The 26,781-nt window shown below is 39.9% G+C and overlaps 1 protein-coding gene across 1 annotated transcript in view; it reads left to right on the top strand.

Moving 5' to 3' along the window:
- Window positions 1–23,347, top strand: part of htr1d (5-hydroxytryptamine (serotonin) receptor 1D, G protein-coupled) — a 32,810-nt gene extending 9,463 nt beyond the window's left edge. Inside the window, exon 2 of the mRNA XM_046309382.1 lies at window positions 20,700–23,347. Coding sequence (XP_046165338.1) covers window positions 21,676–22,836 — 1,161 coding nt within the window. The 5' untranslated portion in view covers window positions 20,700–21,675 and the 3' untranslated portion in view covers window positions 22,837–23,347. The remainder of the gene's footprint in view (window positions 1–20,699) is intronic.
- Window positions 23,348–26,781: the final 3,434 nt, after the last annotated feature.

The following is a 26,781-nucleotide window of genomic DNA, read 5'->3' as shown; positions in this document are numbered from 1 at the left end:
ACTTCAGTTACTATTCCAACCATTATGCTACTCCACTCTAAAATAATTCCGGCATCCAATATGGTACCATTTAATAAGTGCAAATAGACATCACATACAAAACACCAGAAAGGGTTATGAATTACATTCAGTGATGGTCATTTATTAGGGCCTACACAAGTCATGTAAACTGAATTGATGTGTACACTGCTGTCCGTGCGCATCTCGTTTTCGGCCCCTCATCTCTGCCTTGGCAACATTTCTGTAAAGTTATCATCGAACCACAACGGATTTTGGAGCATGTTCCACAATTGTGATGATGATAAATAATGTAATAGCCTACAGTTTACTTGAAATCTACACTGAGTGTATAAAACATTAAGGAAACCTGCTCTTCCCATGACATAGGCTGCGGTCCAAACACGTTAATTTGACCCCTTCAGCACTCACGCTAGCCACTTTCCCTTTGGGGAATCCCCATCGAAATCGAAAGCAGTTTGATTGCCATCTTAAGTGGAGGTCCAATTAACAAAAGTTTCCCCCTCGGCCCTTGCTCCACTCGAGGGAGCGAGTGAAGAACTTTGATCACCTGTGGGGTTGATGTGACCAACAATTCAATGCAAAGTGTTGTCACGTGTCAAACTCCGGTAGCAGCGAAGTGTAAAATTTAATCAACGCGGCTGCATTTTTGACATGTCAGACAAAATTATGAAAATAAGTATATACAGTACCAGTCAGAAGTTTGGACATACCTACTCACTCAAGGGATTTTTCTTTATTTTTGCTATTTTCTACATTTTAAGACATCAAAACTATGAAAAAACACATATGGAATCATGTAGTAAACAAAAAAGTGTTAAACAAATCAAAATAGATTTGAGATTTTAGATTCTTCAAAGTTGCCACCCTTTGCCTTGATGACAGTTTTGCGCCCACTCTTGGAATTCTCCAAACCAGCTTCACCTGAAATGCTTTTCCAACAGTCTTGAAGGAGTTCCTACATATGCTGAGCACTTGTTGGCTGCTTTTCCTTCACTCTGCGGTCCAACTCATCCCAAACCATCTCAATTGGGTTGAGGTCGGTTTATTGTGGAGGCCAGGTCATCTGATGCAGCACTCCATCACTCTCCTTCTGGTTTAAATAGCCATCTAGTAGTGGTTTCTTTGCAGCAATTCGACCATGAAAGCCTAATTCATGTAGTCTCCTCTGAACAGTTGATGTTGAGATGTGTCTGTTACTTTAACTCTGTGAAGCATTTATTTGGGTTGCAATTTCTGAGGCTGGTAACTCCAATGAACTTATGCTCTGCATCAAAGGTAACTCTGGGTCTTCCTTTCCTGTGGCGGTCCTCATGAGAGCCAGTTTCATCATAGTGCTTGATGGTTTTTGCAAGTACACTTTAAGACATTTTCCAGATTGACTGACCTTCATGTCTTAAAGTCATAGTGAACTTTCATTTGTCTTTGCTTATTTGAGCTGTTCTTGCCATAATATGGACTTGGTCTTTTATCAAAGGGCTATCTTCTGTATACCACCAACTACCTTGTCACAACACAACTGATTGGCTCAAACTCATTAAGAAGGAAAGAAATTCCACAAATTAACTTTTAACAAGGCACTTTTAAATGCATTCCAGGTTACTACCTCATGAAGCTGGTTGAGTGAATGCCAAGAGTATGCAAAGGATGGCTACTTTGAAGAATCTCAAATGTAAAATGTATTTTGATGTGTTAAACACTTTTTTGATTACTAAATGATTTCATGTGTTCTTTAATAGTATTGATGTCGTCACTATTGTTCTACAATGCAGAAAATAGTCGAAATATAGAAAAACCCTTGAGTGAGTAGGTGTGTCCAAACTTTTGACTGGTATCTGTAGCGTTGGCAAATGGGAATGAGGCTTAAAGTGGCTTAGTCTCTTAGTGAGGAGCCTATAAAACGTAGCTAGCTTCATCAACATACTTTTGGGGAATTCTGAAATGTATTGGAATAAATGACCAAACTATAAAACTCGCAAGCCAGTTATGGTTAACTGTAACCAGATACCTGACATGAGTGCTAGCATGCTACGTTAGCTTGCTAGCTACATTAATAGTTTTAGGTTGGTTGTTTTTAAGCTCAACATCAAGATTTCCACCAAGGACGTTGTCTCTCAGGTCACCACTCTCCCTCGCTTGGGCAAGGGACATTTAAGGTACACCCAGATGTGAAAATGGAAAACGCATTTCAAGGGCTGAGGGCTGTCTACTTTGCATTTGGACTGCAGCCACAGACAAACCAGGTGAATCCAGGTGAAAGCTATCATCCCTTATTGATGTCACTTGTTAAATCCAAGAGACAGGTTAAAGAAGGATTTTTAAGACTTGAGACAACTGAGACAATGGATTGAATCCAGAGTAAGAACCATGCCGTTTTTTCACTCCTCCATCCCCTAATTAGGATGCCACGCTGTGGAGTTGACTCAGCGTACACGCCTGGCTGTCAGAGTTCATCTCACGAATGCTGTGCAATCGAACAAACATCTGCAGAGCCCAGACATGTCAGGGGGGCAGGCGAATCAAATGACATCAAAGAGACACGGCAGACCCCCTCAGCACAGTTAACAAGCAGCATACCTTAAGCTGTTTCTCCCCAGAATAGGCTACATTACATTTATCGGAAGTGACAGGTAGAGAAGCAAAATGGTGTTGGAACTTCGTAATTAAGCTCCAAGGGAGAACCCCCCCCCCTCCAAAAAAGACAGGATAGAATGTTACTGTAAATAGTTAGCTGCCGTCAAGTTGAAAGATGAAGACTGCATTGCTACTGTATGAGTTATGCTGTTTTGGTGATAAGCTCTTATTTAGTCTCAGTTATTTTAAACATTCATATGGTGTTGTGAGATTTGTTAAGGGTTCCCTTCAGAGGATAAGTTACGCACAATTACTCCTTTATCTCTCTCTCTCGGTCTTTATCTCTCTCTCTCTCTGTCTCTCTCTCTGTCTCTCTCTCTGTCTCTCCCTCTCCCTCTCCCTCTCCCTCTCCCTCTCCCTCTCCCTCTCCCTCTCCCTCTCCCTCTCTCTCTCTCTCTCTCTCTCTCTCTCTCTCTCTCTCTCTCTCTCTCTCTCTCTCTCTCGTAATAGACTATAGTGTAATAGGCTTCACTATTGTATTGTATATTATATCATAGTAGGCTATAATGTAGTAGACTGTACTGTAGTAGGCTATGCTGTGGTTAGCTAAACTGTAGTAGACTATACTGTAGTAGGCTATACAGTACTATACGTACTGTGGTAGATTATACTGAAGCAGGCTATTCTATAGTAGGCTATACTATAGTAGATTATACTATACTGTAGTATATTATATACTTTATCGGGCTGTTCTGTAGTAAGTTATACTGTGGACTAGGAGACTAAACTGTCGTAGACTATACTGTAGTAGACTATACTGTAGTAAACCATACTGTAGTAGACTATACTGTAGTTATACTATCATTTACTATAGGCTATAGAAACTATACTGTAGCAGATTATACCATAGTAGGTTATAGTGGATACTATCATTTACTATAGTATCCTATACTGTAGTATAGTACTATGTGTGATTATACTATCATTTACTATAGTAGGCTATACTGTAGTAGACTATACTGTAGTAGGCTATACTGTAGTAGACTATATTGTAGTAGACTCTACTGTAGACTATATTTACTAGACAATAGTGTAGACTAAACAACTCTTTACTATAGTGTGTTAGACTATAGTAGACTATACTGTAGATTATAGCTATACTGTAGTAGACTATATTGTAGTAGACTCTACTGTAGACTATACTAGACAATAGTGGACTAAACAACTCTTACTATGGTAGATTATACTATATTTACTATAGTGTGTTAGAAGGCTAAAATGTAGTAGACTATACTATACTGTAGTAGATTATACTATCATTTACTATAGTGTGTTAGACTATAGTGTAGTAGACAATACAATACTATGGTAGATTATACTATCATTTACTATAGTGTGTTAGACTATAGTGTAGTAGACAATACAATACTATAGTAGATTATACTATCATTTACTATAGTGTGTTAGACTATAGTGTATTAGACAATACAATACTATAGTAGATTATACTATCATTTACTATAGTGTGTTAGACTATAGTGTGTTAGACTATAGTGTGTTAGACTATAGTGTGTTAGACTATAGTGTGTTAGACTATAGTGTAGTAGACAATACAATACTATGGTAGATTATACTATCATTTACTATAGTGTGTTAGACTATAGTGTAGTAGACAATATACAATACTATATTTACTATAGTAGATTATACTATCATTTACTATATTTACTATAGTGTGTTAGACTATAGTGTAGTAGACAATACAATACTATATTTACTATAGTAGATTATACTATCATTTACTATAGTGTGTTAGACTATAGTGTAGTAGACAATACAATACTATAGATTAGATTATACTATCATTTACTATAGTGTGTTAGACTATAGTGTAGTAGACAATACTATACTATAGTAGATTATACTATCATTTACTATAGTGTGTTAGACTATAGTGTAGTAGACAATACAATACTATAGTAGATTATACTATCATTTACTATAGTGTGTTAGACTATAGTGTAGTAGACAATACAATACTATAGTAGATTATACTATCATTTACTATAGTGTGTTAGACTATAGTGTAGTAGACAATACAATACTATGGTAGATTATACTATCATTTACTATAGTGTGTTAGACTATAGTGTAGTAGACAATACAATACTATAGTAGATTATACTATCATTTACTATAGTGTGTTAGACTATAGTGTAGTAGACTATACAATACTATGGTAGATTATACTATCATTTACTATAGTGTGTTAGACTATAGTGTAGTAGACAATACAATACTATAGTAGATTATACTATCATTTACTATAGTGTGTTAGACTATAGTGTAGTAGACTATACAATACTATGGTAGATTATACTATCATTTACTATAGTGTGTTAGACTATAGTGTAGTAGACTATACAATACTATGGTAGATTATACTATCATTTACTATAGTGTGTTAGACTATAGTGTAGTAGATTATACTATCATTTACTATAGTGTGTTAGACTATAGTGTAGTAGACAATACAATACTATAGTAGATTATACTATCATTTACTATAGTGTGTTAGACTATAGTGTAGTAGACAATACAATACTATGGTAGATTATACTATCATTTACTATAGTGTGTTAGACTATAGTGTAGTAGACAATACAATACTATGGTAGATTATACTATCATTTACTATAGTGTGTTAGACTATAGTGTAGTAGACAATACAATACTATAGTAGATTATACTATCATTTACTATAGTGTGTTAGAATATATGTGTTATACTATCATTTACTATAGTAGACAATACAATACTATAGTAGATTATACTATCATTTACTATAGTGTGTTAGACTATAGTGTAGTAGACAATACAATACTATGGTAGATTATACTATCATTTACTATAGTGTGTTAGACTATAGTGTAGTAGACAATACAATACTATAGTAGATTATACTGTTGTAGACTATACTGTAGCAAACTGTAATGAATTCAATTACAATGTAGTAGACTATACTGTTGTAGACTATACTGTAGAAAGCTAAAATGTAGTAGACTATACAGTTGTAGACTATACTGTAGCAAACAAACTGTAATGAATTCAATTACAATGTAGTAGACTATACAGTTGTAGACTATACTGTAGCAAACTGTAATGAATTCAATTACAATGTAGTAGACTATACAGTTGTAGACTATACTGTAGCAAACTGTAATGAATTCAATTACAATGTAGTAGACTATACAGTTGTAGACTATACTGTAGCAAACTGTAATGAATTCAATTACAATGTAGTAGACTATACAAACTGTTGTAGACTATACTGTAGCAAACTGTAAATGAATTCAATTACAATGTAGTAGACTATACTGTTGTAGACTATACTGTAGCAAACTGTAATGAATTCAATTACAATGTAGTAGACTATACAGTTGTAGACTATACTGTAGCAAACTGTAATGAATTCAATTACAATGTAGTAGACTATACTGTTGTAGACTATACTGTTGTAATGACTATACTGATTATACTGTTGTAGACTATACTGTAGAAGGCTAAAATGTAGTAGACTATACAGTTGTAGACTATACTGTAGCAAACTGTAATGAATTCAATTACAATGTAGTAGACTATACAGTTGTAGACTATACTGTAGCAAACTGTAATGAATTCAATTACAATGTAGTAGACTATACAGTTGTAGACTATACTGTAGCAAACTGTAATGAATTCAATTACAATGTAGTAGACTATACAGTTGTAGACTATACTGTAGCAAACTGTAATGAATTCAATTACAATGTAGTAGACTATACAGTTGTAGACTATACTGTAGCAAACTGTAATGAATTCAATTACAATGTAGTAGACTATACAGTAGTTGAATATACTGTCATATTCTATACTGCAGAAGACTATGCTGTCATAGACTATACAGTAGTAGACCATACTATATCAGTAGACTACAATGTAGTAGAATATACTGTGGTAGAAGATAAAATACTGTACAATAGTAGGCTATACTGTGGAAAACTATACTGTAGTAGATTATACTGTAGTAGGCTTTACTGAAGTAGACTATGCTGTAGTATACTTTTTAAAATCTTAGACTACAGTGTAGTGGACTATAGTGTAGTAGATTATACTGTAGTAGACTATACTGTCATAGGCTATACTGTAGTAGACTTTACTGTAGTAGATTATACTGTAGTAGACTATACTGTAGTAGACTATACTGTAAAATATTATACTGTAGTAGACTATACTGTAGTAGGCTTTACTGTAGTAGGCTGTACTATAGTAGACTTACTACACTAGTAGATTATACTGTAGTAGACTATACTTTAGTAGACTATACTGTAAAATATTATACTGTGGTAGACTATACTGTAGTAGGCTTTACTGTAGTAGGCTGTACTATAGTAGACTTACTACACTAGTAGATTATACTTTAATAGGCTTCATTATAGTATACCATACTATAGCAGTAATAATGTAATAACGTAGTAGACTGTACTGTACTTTAATAGGCTATACTGTAGTATGCTATACTGTAGTAGGCAATACTGTAGTAGACTATACTTCACTAGACTATACTATAGTAGTCTATATTGTTGTAGACTTTACTGTACTGTGGTGTATTATGCTACAGTAGACTATAGTGTTGTAGACTATTCCAAACTAGTAGATAGTAGTAGATCATACTGTAGTCGACTATACCGTAGTAGACTATAGTGTAGAAGGATATACCATACTGTAGTAGATTATGTATGGCAGACTACACTGTAGTATGCTGTACTGTAGTAGACTATGCCATGCTGTAGTAGATTATACTATAGTAGACTATACTGTAGTAGAATATACGATACTCTGGTAGATTATACTGTAGTAGGCTAAACTATAATACAGTACATCATACTATACTGTAGTATGTTATTCTGTAGCAGGCTATACTATAGTAAGCTATAATGTAGTAGACTAAACTGTCATACACTATACTGTAGTAGACTATACTGTAGTAGACCATACTGTAGTAGACTATACTGTAGTTGTCTAAACTATACTGTAGTAGTGTTTTCTATAGTAGGCTATAGTAGACATTACTATCCTGTAGTATGGTATTCTGTAGAAGGCTATACTGTTGTAGGCTATATTGCAATAGACTATACTGCTGCAGACTGTACTGTAGTTAAATACAGTGCCTTGCAAAAGTATTCGGCCCCCTTGAACTTTGCGACCTTTTGCCACATTTCAGGCTTCAAACATAAAGATATAAAACTGTATTTTTTTGTGAAGAATCAACAACAAGTGAGACACAATCATGAAGTGGAACGACATTTATTGGATATTTCAAACTTTTTTAACAAATCCAAAATTGAAGAATTGGGCGTGCAAAATTATTCAGCCCCCTTAAGTTAATACTTTGTAGCGCCACCTTTTGCTGTGATTACAGCTGGAAGTCGCTTGGGGTATGTCTCTATCAGTTTTGCACATCGAGAGACTGACATTCTTTCCCATCCCTCCTTGCAAAACAGCTCGAGCTCAGTGAGGTTGGATGGAGAGCATTTGTGAACAGCAGTTTTCAGTTCTTTCCACAGATTCTCGATTGGATTCAGGTCTGGACTTTGACTTGGCCATTCTAACACCTGGATATGTTTATTTTTGAACCATTCCATTGTAGATTTTGCTTTATGTTTTGGATCATTGTCTTGTTGGAAGACAAATCTCTGTCCCAGTCTCAGGTCTTTTGCAGACTCCATCAGGTTTTCTTCCAGAATGGTCCTGTATTTGGCTCCATCCATATTCCCATCAATTTTAACCATCTTCCATGTCCCTGCTGAAGAAAAGCAGGCCCAAACCATGATGCTGCCACCACCGTGTTTGACAGTGGGGATGCTGTGTTCAGGGTGATGAGCTGTGTTGCTTTTACGCCAAACATAACATTTTGCATTGTTGCCACAAAGTTCAATTTTGGTTTCATCTGAACAGAGCACCTTCTTCCACATGTTTGGTGTGTCTCCCAGGTGGCTTGTGGCAAACTTTAAACAACACTTTTTATGGATATCTTTAAGAAATGGCTTTCTTCTTGCCACACTTCCATAAAGGCCAGATTTGTGCAATATACAACTGATTGTTGTCCTATGGACAGAGTCTCCCACCTCAGCTGTAGATCTCTGCAGTTCATCCAGAGTGATCATGGGCCTCTTGGCTGCATCTCTGATCAGTCTTCTCCTTGTATGAGCTGAAAGTTTAGAGGGACAGCCAGGTCTTGGTAGATTTGCAGTGGTCTGATACTCCTTCCATTTCAATATTATCGCTTGCACAGTGCTCCTTGGGATGTTTAAAGCTTGGGAAATCTTTTTGTATCCAAATCCGGCTTTAAACTTCTTCACAACAGTATCTCGGACCTGCCTGGTGTGTTCCTTGTTCTTCATGATGCTCTCTGCGCTTTTAACGGACCTCTGAGACTATCACAGTGCAGGTGCATTTATACGGAGACTTGATTACACACAGGTGGATTGTATTTATCATCATTAGTCATTTAGGTCAACATTGGGATCCTCACTGAACTGCTGGAGAGAGTTTGCTGCACTGAAAGTAAAGGGGGCTGAATAATTTTGCACGCCCAATTTTTCAGTTTTTGATTTGTTAAAGAAGTTTGAAATATCCAATAAATGTCGTTCCACTTCATGATTGTGTCCCACTTGTTGTTGATTCTTCACAAAAAATACAGTTTTATATCTTTATGTTTGAAGCCTGAAATGTGGCAAAAGGTCGCAAAGTTCAAGGGGGCCGAATACTTTCACAAGGCACTGTATATTATCTTATTCTATACTACAGTAGACTTTGCTGTAGTAGACTATACAGTAGTAGACTTTACTATATTTCAGTAGACTATACTGTAGTAGAATCTACTGTGGTAGAAGGTATATTGTACTATAGCAGGCTATAATGTACTAGACAATGCTGTAGTAGGCTATTCTGTAGAAGGCTATATTGTAGTAGTCTATACTGTAGTGGACTATACTATACTTTGGTAGACTATACTGTAGTAAGCTAAAATGTAGTTGACGATACCATACTGTAGTAGATGATACTATCGTAGACTATATTGTATTAGACTATAGTGTAGTAGACTATACCGTCCTATAGTATATTATACTGTTGTAGACTATACTGTTGTAGACGGTAGTGTATTCAATTACAATGTAGTAGACTATACTGTTGGTGACTATACTGTAGTTTAAAATACTATAGTATTCTATAGTGCAGTAGACTTTTCTGTAGTAGACTATACAGTAGTAGACTATACTATAATTCAGTAGACTATACTGTAGTGTAATATACTGTGGTAGAAGATACCATACAGTAGTAAATTGTACAATAGTCGGCTATGCTGTGGTAAACTATACTGTAGTAGACTATACCATACAGTCGTGAATTATACTGTCATAGGCTGCACTGTAGTAGACTATACTGAAGTAGTCTATAATATAGTATATTTTACTATAGTAGACACTACTGTAGTAGACTATACTATTCTGTAGTAGATTATACTGTATTAGGCTATCCTGCAGTAGACTATACTGTTGTAGACTATGCTGCAGAATACTATACTGTAGTAGATGATACTGTACTGTTGTAGATTATCTATAGTAGACTGTACTATAGTAGAATATACTATACTGTAGTATATTTTACTGTATTAGGCTGTACTGTAGCAGACTAAACTGTAGTAGGCTATATTGTTATATATATAATATATAATAATATATATTGTTATATATGCTGTTCTTCCACTAACCTCATTGCAACTCCTCTCCAAGTCTCCGACCACTACCTTGTATCCTTTTCCCTCTCGCTCTCATCCAACACTTCCCACACTGCCCCTACTCGGATGGTATCGCGCCGTCCCAACCTTCGCTCTCTCTCCCCCGCTACTCTCTCCTCTTCCATCCTATCATCTCTTCCCTCTGCTCAAACCTTCTCCAACCTATCTCCTGATTCTGCCTCCTCAACCCTCCTCCCTTTCTGCATCCTTTGACTCTCTATGTCCCCTATCTTCCAGGCCGGCTCGGTCCTCCCCTCCCGCTCCGTGGCTTGACGACTCATTGCGAGCTCACAGAACAGGGCTCCGGAAGGCCGAGCGGAAATGGAGGAAAACTCGCCTCCCTGCGGACCTGGCATCCTTTCACTCCCTCCTCTCTACATTTTCCTCCTCTGTCTCTGCTGCTAAAGCCACTTTCTTCCACTCTAAATTCCAAGCATCTGCCTCTAACCCTAGGAAGCTCTTTGCCACCTTCTCCTCCCTCCTGAATCCTCCTCCCCTCCCCCCCTCCTCCCTCTCTGCAGATGACTTCGTCAACCATTTTGAAAAGAAGATCGACGACATCCGATCCTCGTTTGCTAAGTCAAACAACACCGCTGGTTCTGCTCACACTGCCCTACCCTGTGCTCTGACCTCTTTCTCCCCTCTCTCTCCAGACGAAATCTCGCGTCTTGTGACGGCCGGCCGCCCAACAACCTGCCCGCTCGACCCTATCCCCTCCTCTCTTCTCCAGACCATTTCCGGAGACCTTCTCCCTTACCTCACCTCGCTCATCAACTTATCCCTGACCGCTGGCTACGTCCCTTCCGTCTTCAAGAGAGCGAGAGTTGCACCCCTTCTGAAAAAACCTACACTCGATCCCTCCGATGTCAACAACTACAGACCAGTATCCCTTCTTCTTCTTTTCTCTCCAAAACTCTTGAACGTGCCGTCCTTGGTCAGCTCTCCCGCTATCTCTCTCAGAATGACCTTCTTGATCCAAATCAGTCAGGTTTCAAGACTAGTCATTCAACTGAGACTGCTCTTCTCTGTATCACGGAGGCGCTCCGCACCGCTAAAGCTAACTCTCTCTCCTCTGCTCTCATCCTTCTAGACCTATCGGCTGCCTTCGATACTGTGAACCATCAGATCCTCCTCTCCACCCTCTCTGAGTTGGGCATCTCCGGCGCGGCCACGCTTGGATTGCGTCCTACCTGACAGGTCGCTCCTACCAGGTGGCGTGGCGAGAATCTGTCTCCTCACCACGCGCTCTCACCACTGGTGTCCCCCAGGGCTCTGTTCTAGGCCCTCTCCTATTCTCGCTATACACCAAGTCACTTGGCTCTGTCATAACCTCACATGGTCTCTCCTATCATTGCTATGCAGACGACACACAATTAATCTTCTCCTTTCCCCCTTCTGATGACCAGGTGGCGAATCGCATCTCTGCATGTCTGGCAGACATATCAGTGTGGATGACGGATCACCACCTCAAGCTGAACTTCGGCAAGACGGAGCTGCTCTTCCTCCCGGGGAAGGACTGCCCGTTCCATGATCTCGCCATCACGGTTGACAACTCCATTGTGTCCTCCTCCCAGAGCGCTAAGAACCTTGGCGTGATCCTGGACAACAAACTGTCGTTCTCAACTAACATCAAGGCGGTGGCCCGTTCCTGTAGGTTCATGCTCTACAACATCCGCAGAGTACGACCCTGCCTCACAAAGGAAGCGGCGCAGGTCCTAATCCAGGCACTTGTCATCTCCCGTCTGGATTACTGCAACTCGCTGTTGGCTGGGCTCCCTGCCTGTGCCATTAAACCCCTACAACTCATCCAGAACGCCGCAGCCCGTCTAGTGTTCAACCTTCCCAAGTTCTCTCACGTCACCCCGCTCCTCCGCTCTCTCCACTGGCTTCCAGTTGAAGCTCGCATCCGCTACAAGACCATGGTGCTTGCCTACGGAGCTGTGAGGGGAACGGCACCTCAGTACCTCCAGGCTCTGATCAGGCCCTACACCCAAATAAGGGCACTGCGTTCATCCACCTCTGGCCTGCTCGCCTCCCTACCACTGAGGAAGTACAGTTCCCGCTCAGCTCAGTCAAAACTGTTCGCTGCTCTGGCTCCCCAATGGTGGAACAAACTCCCTCACGACACCAGGACAGCGGAGTCAATCACCACCTTCCGGAGACACCTGAAACCCCACCTCTTTAAGGAATACCTAGGATAGGATAAAGTAATCCTTCTCACCCCCCCCCCCTTAAAATATTTAGATGCACTATTGTAAAGTGGTTCCACTGGATGTCATAAGGTGAATGCACCAATTTGTAAGTCGCTCTGGATAAGAGCGTCTGCTAAATGACTTAAATGTAAATGTTAAATGTAAATATTGTAGTAAAATATACTTTTTAGACTATTCTTTTGTGTACTATACTATGTTGTATTAGATAATACTGTAGTAGGCGATACTATAGTAGGCGATACTCTTCTGTAGTATATTTTACTGTTGTAAACTATACTGTGGTAGGCTATAATGTAGAAGGCTAAACTGTTATAGGCTAAACTGTTGTAGGCTATACTGTAGTAGAATATACTGTGGTAGACTATAGGGCCATTCTGTAGTAGGCTATACTATAGTAGACTTACTACACTTTAGCTGATTATACTGTAGTATGCGGTACTATAGTAAACTATACTATACAGTGGTATATTATACCATAATAGGCTATACTATAGTATATTACACTGTAGTAGGTTATAATGTAGTAGTTCTTCAATGCAGTATACTTAAATGTAATAGCCTATTCTGAAATGAATATACTGTCTTAGACTATACTGTAGTGTACTATACCATAGTATATTATACTAAAGTCGGCTATAATGTAGTAGACTGTACTGTAGTAAGCTATACTGTAGTATACCATACTGTAGTATACTATACTGTAGTAGATTATACTGCAGTAGACTATACTGTAGTAGATTATACTGTAGTATGCCATACTGTAGTATACTATACTGTAGTAGGTTATACTGTTTTAGACTATAAGTCAGTAGACTATACTGTAGCAGTCTATATTGTAGTTGACTATACCATACTGTGGTTGATTATACTATAGTAGACTGCAGTGTAATAGACTATAATGTAGTAGATTGTTTGTAGATTTTACTGTACTTTTGTGTACTATACCATGTTGTAGTAGGCTATTGTCACGAACCGGCTCAAAGCCCGTAACAAAAGGGAGACAACGTGGAGATAAGGAGTAACTAAATATATATTTATTAAATAAGTAACTAAGTATAATATACAATGGTGTCTGTAATCAGTAATCAGTAGTGTAAGTGAGTGTTTTGCATGAATGTGATAATGCAGGGTGTTGAAAGATGCTAAAGCAAACAACCAAAAAAACACCAAGAAAAACAACCAAATCTATAAAGGTGTCTGCATGGAGAGAGTCTCCTCCATGAATGGGGAAGTGGTGTATTTATCCTGGGAGACACCGGGCCCAGGTGTGTCTGCATTGAGAGAGTCTCCTCCATGAATGGGGAAGTGGTGTATTTATCCTGGGAGACCCCTGGCCCAGGTGTGTCTGCATGGAGAGAGTCTCCTCCATGAATGGGGAAGTGGTGTATTTATCCTGGGAGACCCCTGGCCCAGGTGTGTCTGCATGGAGAGAGGCTCCTCCATGAATGGGGAAGTGGTGTATTTATCCTGGGAGACACCGGTCCCAGGTGTTTCCCATGTAGCTGACAACCCTCCCAACTCCGCCCACCAGCATCCTAATAAGGAAATAACAAAGAGAGAATACAGCAGACAGAGTAGCAGGGTCGTCACACTTTACTATAGTAGACAATATTATTCTGTACTATATTTTACTGTTGTAAACTATACTGTGGTAGGCTGTAATTTAGAAGACTAAACTGTCGTAGACTATACTGTAGTAGACTATACTGCAGTAGACTATTCTGTAGTAGACTTTACTGCAGTAGACTATTCTGTAGTAGGCTATTCTGTAGTATGCTGTACTATTTAGACTTACTATACTTTAGCTGATTATACTGTGGTATGCTGTACTATAGTAGACTATACTATACAGTGGTATATTATACCGTAATAGGCTATACTGTAGTATATTATACTGTAGTGGGCTATAATCTAGTAGGCTACACTGTAGTATACTTAACTGTAGTAGCCTATATTGTAATGAATATAGACTATACTGTAGTAGACTATACTGTAGTAGGCTATACCATAGTATATTATACTATAGTAAGCTATAATGTAGTCGACTGTACTGTAGTAGGCTATACTGTAGTATACTATACTCTAGTAGGTTATACTGTTTTAGACTATAAGTCCGTAGACTATACTGTAGCAGTCTATATTGTAGTGGACTATACCATACTGTGGTGGATTATACTATAGTAAACTGTAGTGTAATAGCCTATAATGTAGTAGATTATACTGCAGTAGACTATACTGTAGTAGATTATACTGTAGTAGGCCATACTGTAGTATACTATACTCTCGTAGGTTATACTGTTTTAGACTATACTTCCGTAGACTATACTGTAGCAGTCTATATTGTAGTGGACTATACCATACTGTGGTGGATTATACTATAGTAGACTGTAGTGTAATAGCCTATAATGTAGTAGACTGTTAGTAGATTATACTGTACTAGACTATACCTTTGCAGACTATATTGTATACGATTTGAATATGCTGTAGTAGACTATACTGTAGTAGATTATACTGCAGTAGACTATACTGTAGTAGATTATACTGTAGTAGAATATACTGTAGTAGACTATGCTGCTGTAGACTATACTGTAGTAGACTATACTGCAGTAGAATATACTGTAGTAGACTCTACTGTAGCAAACTATTCTGCAGTAGGCTCGACTACAGTGGACTATACTGCTGTAGACGATACTGTAGACCTGACAAGACTAAAGGACAGAGCTACCACCTTTAGTTGTAACCAATCACAGCTCAGAAGTCAGTGTTTTTATAGGTGACCGGCTAGGTAGGGATTTAAGTCTTTTGCAACATCATGACGCTTAATAATATCATAATTGTTTTCTCTGCAAAGCTCCTGTGAATCATGCTAATAACTTTATTCCATTATTTAAACTCCTCACAATCAAGGCAAAATGTAGGTTACCTAACTCATTGCACATCATGGCAACAGTGGGATGATAGCTTTGTAAGTGCTAGGTTTAAGCCTCACCCACACAACTGAACCAAATTAAAACCTTGTACCTTTAGACCTGAGCCCTATTCTCCACATGGAAATTCTCTACCCTCTAAATCCTTTAAATCCCTCTCAGTCACCGTTAATATTGGTTATTGCGGTCTGTCTGGCCCCTAAAGCTCTCCGCTAAATGAATTACAGTGGAATCTCATCTCTCCAGATAAACTGTGCCCTGCCTTTGCTTCTGTTAGACGGGGCTTTATTCAGTTTGCCGGAGTAATTGAAAAGAGCAGAAAGCAACGTCCCTCCTAGATGTATCATAAGGCACTACACCACGAAGACTGTCTCTATCTCACTCTGGCACAATGGAATCTTTAGCAGCGCCAGAGTCTCCATTTTTCCTCTGCCTTGTCTCGTGGTGACTGAGAATTTATTCTTCCAGCTCAATTGGTAGTAAGTTGAGTTTAGACACCTTGAGAATTGATTGTATCTCTGATACAGGACATTTTCTTGTTGTTCTTTCACCCTCTGTACATAATCAAACAATATATATATATATATATATATATATATATATATATATATATATATATATATATATATATATATATATATATATATATATTGACAATATATCAATATTTACAATATATATAAGTGTAAAGCAAATACCCTCTAAAGCAAAATATATTATATGCCTCGTTGTAATTACTTAAAACTCTTCCGTGTCTATTTTGTCTATGAAATGTCACATCATTTTGCATATGGGGAAAGACTGCCATAGTTCAAAGTGTAACATAGCGTTTTTTTGGAGCGTGCATTGATTTGAATCAGATCTCCATCTACACGTCCTCTCTGAAGTACGGCAGCCAATTTCCTCCTCAGACTCATTGGCATCTCCATCTACACGTCCTGTCACGCCCTGACCATAGAGAGCCTTTGTTTTTCTATGGTATAGTAGGTCAGGGCGTGACTGGGGGGTATTCTAGTTATTCTTTTCTATGTGGGGTTCTAGTTTAGTTTTTCTATGTTGGTGTTTGGTATGATTCTCAATTAGAGGCAGCTGGCTATCATTGTCTCTAATTGGGGATCATATTTAAGTAGCATTTTTTCCACCTGTGTGTATGGGATATTGTTTTGAGTTAGTGTATGTTACATCTTTTTGTTACCGTTCGTTTCATTCTTTCTTTGTTGTTTTGCGCGTTTCAAATAAATAATATGTGGAAATCATATCGCACTGCAGCTTGGTCCGATTATTATTACGACGAACGTGACACTCCTCTGAAGTACGGCAGGGAACTTCCTCCTCAGACTCATTGTTATCTCCATCTACACGTCCTCTCTGAAGTACGGCAGGCAACTTCCTCCTCAGACTCATTGTTATCTCCATCTACACGTCCTCTCTGAAGTACGGCAGCCAACTTCCTCCTCAGACTCATTGTTATCTCCATCTACACGTCCTCTCTGAAGTAAGGCAGGCAACTTCCTCCTCAGACTCATTGTTATCTCCATCTACACGTCCTCTCTGAAGTACGGCAGCCAACTTCCTCCTCAGACTCATTGTTATCTCCATCTACACGTCCTCTCTGAAGTACGGCAGCCAACTTCCTCCTCAGACTCATTGTTATCTCCATCTACACGTCCTCTCTGAAGTACGGCAGCCAACTTCTCTGACTTGCTAGAAATGTATGCTAAGACTATTATTCCCACACACCTACGCTTCTGGCAAACAGCAAGAGGCAAAGGATCTCTGCAAATGAATCCAAAATGCTTGTTATTTTGTCACACTATTATAAAACCATAATCTCCTCTACTGGCTACTTGTCAATCACCACTATTCTGTAAATGGAGGTGATTTACTGTGTCATATCAGGATGAAACATGCACAGTTCAATCTCCCTGGGCTGTCATTTAGGACTGTGCAGGGATGTGCAACTGTGAAACGACAGGAGTAGACATACCCTAGCACTCATTCAGCACTCTAATTAAACAATCTGTCAGTGCCACATCTCAACCACCTCGTCAGTGAAGTTCTGTTCCTTATTTTCAGCCACGTTTCAAAGCTCGTGGGGTCACAGAAACATGAAATTCTTTCTGGAAATAAACAACGTGAAAAACAATGAGCTTTGAGTTATCACACGTGACTTGTTAATCCTAGCCTGTGACATTAATTTGATATTTCAAAACCCTCTCGTTCTTGTGATGAATGACTTTTGTTTTGTAGCCATATTGTTTTCTTTCAAAACCCACCAAATTATAAGTATCCATTTTGCAGCTGTGTTATTTCAGGCATATTTGTATTTGTATTTATTAAGGATCCCCATTGGCAGCAGCTACTCTTCCTGGGGTCCAGCAACATTAAGACAGTTTTATACAGTTTAAAATATTACATGACATTACATTTCACAACACTTTACCCAGTAGATTTAGTGTGTTCCCTCAGGCCACTACTCCACTATCATATATTTACAATACAACTTCCATGTCTACGTGTGTAGAGTGTGTGTCTTATCATGTGTGCCTCTTTACAGTCCCTACTGTTCCATAAGGTGTTTTTTAATCTGTTTTTTAAAATGCGATTCTACTGCTTGCATCAGTTACCTGATGTGGAAAGAGTTTGATGTGGACATGGCTCTATATAGTATACTGTGCACCTCCAATAGTCTTCTCTTGACTTGAGGATTGAGAGGAGACCTTTGGTGGCATGTCTTATGGGGCACATATGGGTGTCTGAGCTTAGTGCTAGTAGTAAAACAGACACCTCAGTGCATTAAGCATGTCAACACTTTTTTACAAAAACAAGTAATGATGAAGTTTCTCTCCTCAACTTTGAGCCATGAGAGATGTACATGCATATTATTAATGTTAGCTCTCCGTGTACATTTAAGGGCCAGCCATGCTGCCCTGTTCTGAGCCAATTGTAATTTTCTGAGGTTCCTCTTTGTGACACTTGACCACAAGACTGAACAGTAGTCCAGGTGCGACAAAACAAGAGCCTGTACGACCTGCCTTGTTGATAGTATTGTACAAAGGCAGAGCAGCGATTTATTATGGACAGACTTCTCCCCATCTTAGCTACTGCTGTATCAACATGTTTTGATCATGACAGTTTACAATGTTACCCCAAGCATTTTAGTCACCTCAACTTGCTCAATTTCCACATGATTAATTATCAGATTTAGTAGAGGTTTATGGTTTAGTGAATGATTTGTACCAAATACAATGCTTTTGGTTTTTGAAATATTTAGGACTAAGTTATTCCTTGCCACCCATTCTGAAACTAACTGCAGCTCTTTGTTAAGTGTTACAGTGATTTAATTTGCGGGAGTAGTTGACATGTATAGTGTTGAGTCATCCGCATACATAGCCACACTGGCTTTACTGAAGGCCAGTGGCATGTCATTAGTAAAGATTGAAAAAAGTAAGGGGCCTAGACAGTTGCCCTGGGGAATTCCAGATTCTACCTGGATAATGTTGGAGAGGCTTCCATTAAAGAACACCCTCTGTGGTCTTTTAGACAGAACAAAGAGGGTGTTCTTTAATGGAAGTCTCTCCAACATAATCCACAATATAGCAGTGGGTGTAAAGCCATAATACATCCGTTTTTCCATCAGCAGAATATGATCAATAATGTCAAAAGTCGCATTGAAGTCTGTAAATCATACATTTCTCTCAGCCAATCATTAGTCATTTGTGTAAGTGCTGTGCTTGTTGAATGTCCTCCCCCATAAGCATGCCGAAAGTCTGTTGTTAATTTGTTTACAGTAAAATAACATTGTATCTGTTAAAACATTTTTTTTCTCCAAAAGTTTACTTAAGGTTGATAACAGGCTGATTGGTCGGCCATTTGGGCCAGTAATGGGAGCTTACTATTCTTGGATAGCGGAATTACTTTTGCTTCCCTCCAGGCCTGAGGGCACACACTTTCTAGTGGGCTTAGATTGAAGTTATGGCAAACAGGACTGGCAATACCGTCCACTATTATCCTTAGTAGTTTTCCATCCAAGTTGTCAAATCCCGTGGGCTTGTCATTGTTGATAGACAACAAACATTGTTCCACTTCTTCCACACTCACTTTACGGAATTAATTTGATCACTTGTACTTGGATGTGTAGTGTCAGCGTTTGTTGCTGGCATGTCATGCCTAAATTTGCTAATCTTTCCATTAAAAAAATCATTAAAGTAATTGGCAATATCAGTGGGTTTTGTGATGAAGGATCCATCTGATTCTATGAATGATGGAGCTGAGTTAGCCTTTTTGCACAAAATTGAATTTAAGGTGCTCCAAAGCTTTTTACTATCATTCTTTATCTCATTTATCTTTGTTTCATAGCGTAGTTTCTTATTATTTTTATTCAGTTTAGTCACATGATTTCCTAATTTGCAGTATGTTTGCCAATCGGTTGTGCAGCCAGACTTATTTGACGTTCCTTTTGCCTCATCCCTCTAAACTAAAGAATTTTTCAATTCCTCATCAATCCACAGGGATTTAACAGTTTTTACAGTAATTTTCTTAATGGGTGTTTTTTAACGTTTTGCAATGTAAGGTACTTCGGGCAGGTGTACTGAGAGCAGTATGATATTTGCTGCTCCTCTCCCTCAATAACAAATTTTCTAATAACTGGTAGTTGTGGACTTGGCCGGCACATTACCATTACCTTAGGTACGATGCCTGTGATGCCCCAGTATTGAGCAGAGTGATCATCGTTTGTATACTACTGTATAGGTGTAGTGCGTTCCACGTATCATATCATGTATACCATAACCTGTCCCCATCCTGTGCCTGTAAGAGCAATCAGTGGTTCTTTTGAAACGATAATCAGAAATGTGCTACAGGTCCATCAATTTGCATTTCATTATGATATAGGCATATACAAGATGCCCTTCACATTACAGCCCCGCTCCAAAGAAATGAGGGTATAGGGATGTAGGTGGTAGAAATATGTCTCATGGCATGAGATTGCAGAGATGTCGAGGTCACGTATTGTTCATTCTTACGTGTATCACTGCATGTAGGATACTTTTTTTTGGCGGTTTGAAAAGGTGACTCGTATGTATTTCTAATGCACACAATTTCTGTCTCTTTCTTTCCTCTTCTTAGGTTGTCATGCTGTAATAGAAGCCTGGAATAAGCTGTGCAGTACTATTCCCCTCTGGACCTCAAACCTGAATGCTTAACTGACCAACAAAGCTTTGACAGGAAAAAAGTTAACAGACACTGGAAATCAATACAACACATGCTGTGCTTCGTCTCACTGGGAGTCTGCAAACGCCTTGGCCTTTATCTCATTGAGTTGCGAATTTCTAAGGCATAGACAAAAACATATGGCATGAAGAAGGGATATTGACTTTTTGTCCATGACTGGACCGGTTGAAAAGGACTCCCCACCTGATGTGGATCATGTTAACATTCTAGCTCACTCTCAACATCAACATGGCTGGACCGCCCAGGCTTTGACTCTGAAACTAAATTAAATAACCCCTGGTTCAGCTTTAAACTAGGACAGAGCGAGCCATCCCTGTGTATTACTATCATCTCTGATTGTGGACTCACTGAGGGTTATTGAAGAGGATGAGACCATGAAAGCAGCAGTTGATAGGGAGCCGTGGTCTGGGGTGTTGTGCTCGGCCTGGCTGGAGTGGAGATAAGAGCTTGGGCGAGCGAGAAAGCAGAGGTTTGATGAGACCAGAGCAGAATACAAATCAGCGTCTGCCATCCCTCCGCCGGACTTCAGCGTCAAACCAATATTAGTGTGTCTACTGAATTAATAATGCCAACAGTTGTGCATTGAAAGGTACGAGTATAACAAAAATCTATAATATGAAACTAAATAGCAATCGTCACTTTTGAGACGATCAAAACGGAGATAAGCAAATAACCCAGTGTGTCTTCAAGACTGAAATAAGGGATAAAGGATCCATCACGTCCCATGGATACGTGTGACAACCAAAAGTGACATCCATCGATGCAGTCCTCTTTACCATGCGGAGAAGACAACGTGAAGCGTAGGCTGTGATCGATTGAGGTGATGTACCTCATCTAGACCTGGAACAAAGGGTTACAGGGGAACGGCGAGATGGATCAGGATAATAGCTCCGTTGATTCAATCTTTACCAATGCCACAGAGAGCCCCAAAACTTCAGAGGCACACTGGGACGAGGCCATTCTCCTAGGTCTGCAGATCTCCCTGTCGGCCATCCTGGCCATCATCACCCTGGCCACCGTACTGTCCAACGCCTTTGTTATTGCCACCATCTTCCTGACCCGGAAGCTGCACACGCCAGCCAATTTTCTGATCGGTTCGCTAGCCGTGACAGACCTGCTGGTGTCCATCCTGGTCATGCCTATCAGCATCGTGTACACGGTGAGTAAGACCTGGTCCCTGGGGCAGATCGTCTGCGACATCTGGCTGTCATCAGATATCACCTTTTGCACCGCCTCCATCCTGCACCTGTGTGTCATCGCGCTGGACCGCTACTGGGCCATCACTGATGCCCTGGAGTACTCCAAGCGCCGAACGATGCGTCGAGCGGGCCTGATGATAGCGGTGGTGTGGGTGATCTCCATCTCTATCTCCATACCGCCGCTCTTCTGGAGGCAGGCCAAGGCCAACGAGGAAGTGATGGAGTGCCTGGTAAACACAGACCAGATCTCCTACACGCTCTACTCCACCTTTGGGGCCTTCTACGTGCCCACCGTGCTGCTGATCATCCTCTATGGCCGGATCTACGTGGCCGCCCGCTCGCGCATCTTCAAGACTCCGGTGTCGTCCGGCAAACGTTTCACCACGGCCCATCTCATCCAGACGTCAGCCGGCTCCTCCCTCTGCTCCATCAATTCTTCCGCCTCCAACCAGGAAAGCCACCTGCAACCTGGAGGGGGAACCAGCGGGGGTGGAGGAGGAGGCAGAGGTGGGTCGCCTCTCTTCAATAGCGTGAAGGTGAAGCTGGCAGACAGTGTGCTGGAGAGGAAGCGTCTGTGCGCCGCCCGGGAGAAGAAGGCCACCAAGACGCTGGGCATCATCCTGGGAGCCTTCATCGTGTGCTGGCTGCCTTTCTTTGTGGGTACCCTGGTACTGGCCATCTGCAAAGAATGCTGGTTCCACCCAGTGCTCTTCGACGTGTTCACCTGGCTTGGCTACCTGAACTCGCTCATCAATCCCGTCATCTACACCGCCTTCAATGACGAGTTCAAACTGGCCTTCCACAAACTCATCAAGTTCAAGAGATGCTACTGAGGGAATACGAGGATTGAACATTCAAAATGTAAATCCATAACCTATTCTCTTGCCTTACTTAGTAAATACCGGTATGATAATATAGGGCCTATTCATAGAAACACTGTACTGTTGCATTAGTTCATGTTGTAAACACACATGCTCATTGTGTTTGGTCTCTGTACATGTTTCTGTACATTGGAACTTCATTGACCGGCTTATGAGGTGCCACAGCTCTTTCAGATATTTCCTTAATACAGATGTATGCATGAATTTCTAAAAGAAGAGAGAGTAAAACATATTCAGACTACAAAACTAATTATAAATGAGGGTTTGGGTTTGTATATTACAGACCCCAAAAGAACAGACTTATCATACATTGAGACAAATGAATGAGACTACGCAGTATGAGACTGGGATCTCCTTTGGATGGTAGACATGAGGGGATTGATCCATGGATTATAACTGAGAAGTGGATTATAAACCCCTCATCGTACTGGAAAAGCCATAGCATGTTGTCACAGAAATGTCACATTACAGAGGCTCATCGTCCATAACACGTCTGTGGTACAGTACAATAGAGAAGTATATAAAGATGAAGTCGTACGCTCATTATGTGTATGCGTTTGTTTCTGTGTGGAGGAGTTGTCACTTTGCTCTAGGTGTGAGTGTGTGTGCGTATTGGGTCCGTATTGAGTGTGTCAAGAACTGTAATGCTGCTGGGTTTTTCACGCTCAACAGTTTCCTGTGTGTAACAAGAATAGTCCACCACCCAAAGGATATCCAGCCAACTTGACACAAATGTGGGAAACATTGGAGTCAACATGTGCCAGTATCCCTATGGAACGCCTTGCAGATTCATGCCCCCAGCGAATTGAGGCTGTTTTGAAGGTAATAGGGGGTGCAACTCAATATTAGGAACGTGTTCCTAATGTTTTGTACACGTAGTGTACATTTTTTAAATAATACTATCTTTGAGAACTAACAATCTAACTAACAAAAGCGAGACAGTCACAGAGAATCAAACATTCCCAAAACCAATCATTCAGTACACAGGCCCATTGATTTAGTTATAATGTTTGAGCATAGGAACACGGTATTAGCGATGACAAAATACATAGAATTGCAGGAAATTTGCTTTAAACTCCAAGATGGTCTCTCAGCTTCATGCCAAACTGTGTAGAACTAGATAATATATTCAAACTGCAATATTTTCTCTCAGCTCAATGGAAAAATAGCCCAAAACTGCTTTACAACTGCAAAATTGTCTCTCCAACTGTGGGAAGGTCTACAAAATGTATTAATTTTAAAATGTTGATTACTTCTACTTGCCATTATCAACTGACCTGATGATAAGACGTGACTATTTTTTTTGTTAAGATATGATGAGGGAGTCCCTGGGCAAGAAAAGTACAAAAAAAAACTGCTCTAAGAGGCTGACTTCCCCGTGTAGAACACAGCATTTACCTTCGGATTGAACCTAAAAATGAATTATGGCCTCTTTCCAGTCAACATCTTAATCTGCATGAGCTATTGTGAAGTTGTCATAAGGAATCATTGATTCAACATGCAGGCTGTCTAGAACACATTTGTCAAATGCCTTACTGAAGAGGATTACAAATATGACAGGATTGTTTCCATTGTGGCTTGGTCATGTGTACAGCTACTGTTTCTGTGGTGTTAAAAACATCAGTGAGGGAAAGAGTTTATCATCATTCCTCCAATTTGGCTCCTACAAAAAATAGGCCTAAGCAATTCAAATATTGAACTGTCCTTCCCCATAAGAGAAAATGGTACTACTAGTATAGTACATGGGGTAACTGGTGACAGCTTAGGTCAAGTGACCTTTGTCAGCCTTGCCGTATCTTTCACATCTTTTCCTGACACCCTGGTTTGTGTTTATTATGACTGAAACTTGCCCGTAAACAACACTGTCAGAGTCATGACAGGCTCACGTGGGGTGGAAAAGGTCAGAAACGAGGTGATAAAGCGAACCGTGTCAGAAAGTTAGAATCATACTGAGAGGTGTCACATAGAGAGTGGAATTCAATCTTATTTGTCAGGTGGCAACATGTTCATTTAGATTGTGAGCGAGAAAGAAAACCCTAGAAGCTCTGTTGCTAGAGATTGGCACTTGCAACACCAGGGTTGTGGGTTCAATTCCCATGGTGGACCGGTACAAAAATGTATGCACTCATTGCTCTGGATAAGAGCATCTGCTAAATGACACAAATTTAAGACTGTGCTGCAAATGGTATGGTTACACAATATTATGTGTTCCTAAGTTTGCTGTGCGAATCTCTGTGTGCTCATTTCGGGAAAGTACATGGTGTGCAGATATGTTGTTTTGAAGCACCTTGAGATAAAGCACTTTAGCTGCTACAGCCCTGCACACGCATCAGAGCAGAGCCTACTGTAGTCAGACCTAATGCACCTCCATCTGTGCCTGTCATCAATTCTTCATGCTTTCCCACCAAGATTCTTTCCCAAAAAAAGGTACCTTGCTTCATGATACCTATGTGCTTCTTACATGGCTTGACCACGAGTGTCACAAGTGTCAAAAGGGGATACTCAGACCGTCATGATTGACCACGAGTGTCACAAGTGTCAAAAGGGGATACTCAGACCGTCATGATTGACCAAGACTCAACCATGAGGAAGACTAGACCAGGTGTGGGTAACCACTTACTGACAATTCATTATTATTATTATTTACGATCAATTTATTTTTGTTAATGTTGGCGAATGACACAACTGCTACATGTCTGGCTATTTATGTTGACCTGCTATAAAAAAAAGTCAATTGATGGAATTAAACCTGCCAACAGCAAAACTACAAAGCCAATAAACCAATTGTATATCGATTAGCATAAAATAATGAATTACCAAGATAATTATCTGACCTTGAGAGGGTCACACTAATTGTGTTGTTCGAGTCCAGTTAGAACAGCCGCTTGATTACCTCCTTGCAGCCCAGACCTAAATGAATGTTACTGCAGGATGTCAAGGTGGTTCACGTGTCTCAGAGTGAAGACAAATGAATGGAACTCAATCACAAAACCCACAGCATTAAACATGCCCTGATTAGCTGTCCAGCAATTGATTTCCCCCTTCCGGCAATCACAAGGGGTTCCAAACCTGTCCCTGTTAATTAAAGGGGATGTGGAAAGATAACTAAGAAGGCCAAATAAGTTGCCACCTTCTATTCTGAGACGAGGGTGATGGTTTTGAATAGCATTGGTGCTTCTCTGACATAAAACCAAAAGCTCCCTGGGTGGAGGATGTTACTTCATGGCTTGTGTTAACAGACTGCGAGGTGGGAGAGGGAACAACCCTGACAGCCCCACAAACAAGCAAAATTAGCCTCAGGAGAAAGTTTGGCCTGGACTATATCAGCTCATATGAATAGCGTTGTCTTAAAGCAACTTAAATATCCCACCAAGAAGATATCTCAAACATGCAAGTCACAAATGCCATGAATGAGAGAGAACATCTGTATCTTGTCTTTTTAACGTGAATTACTGGACATGCCATTCTTAATGTTATAGATTTGAGTCTATAAATGTCAGAATAGTTTAAATGACGTACATAATTCACTCTTCATGGGAAACATCATATCAACATCATAGTTCATATGATATCCATCTTTAAGGAAACTGCAGAGAGATTTATGCTAGGTGATACGTTACAGATGTCACATTCTCAATGCCTTTCCATTCTATCACTAATGGAGGATATGTCAAAGAAAATCAAAAACAAGAGTGAAGAAAAGGTTAGGAGAGCTCACAGACACAGTGGAACTTACTAGAACAGACCTGCAATAGTTGTGCTACAATAACTGCCTGTGTGAACACTGTTCATGAAATGTTTCAGTGGCATTCATAGCCGCGGGAAGATGTTTGGGGGTAGAGGTGATTTTTTTCTCTGACGGGTGGGTGGCGGGCTGAGAATGTTTCCCCAAAGCTA

Source organism: Oncorhynchus gorbuscha, linkage group LG17 (genome assembly GCF_021184085.1).
Source record: "Oncorhynchus gorbuscha isolate QuinsamMale2020 ecotype Even-year linkage group LG17, OgorEven_v1.0, whole genome shotgun sequence".
NCBI lineage: Eukaryota > Metazoa > Chordata > Actinopteri > Salmoniformes > Salmonidae > Oncorhynchus > Oncorhynchus gorbuscha.
This window is presented reverse-complemented; position numbering and strand designations above follow the sequence as displayed.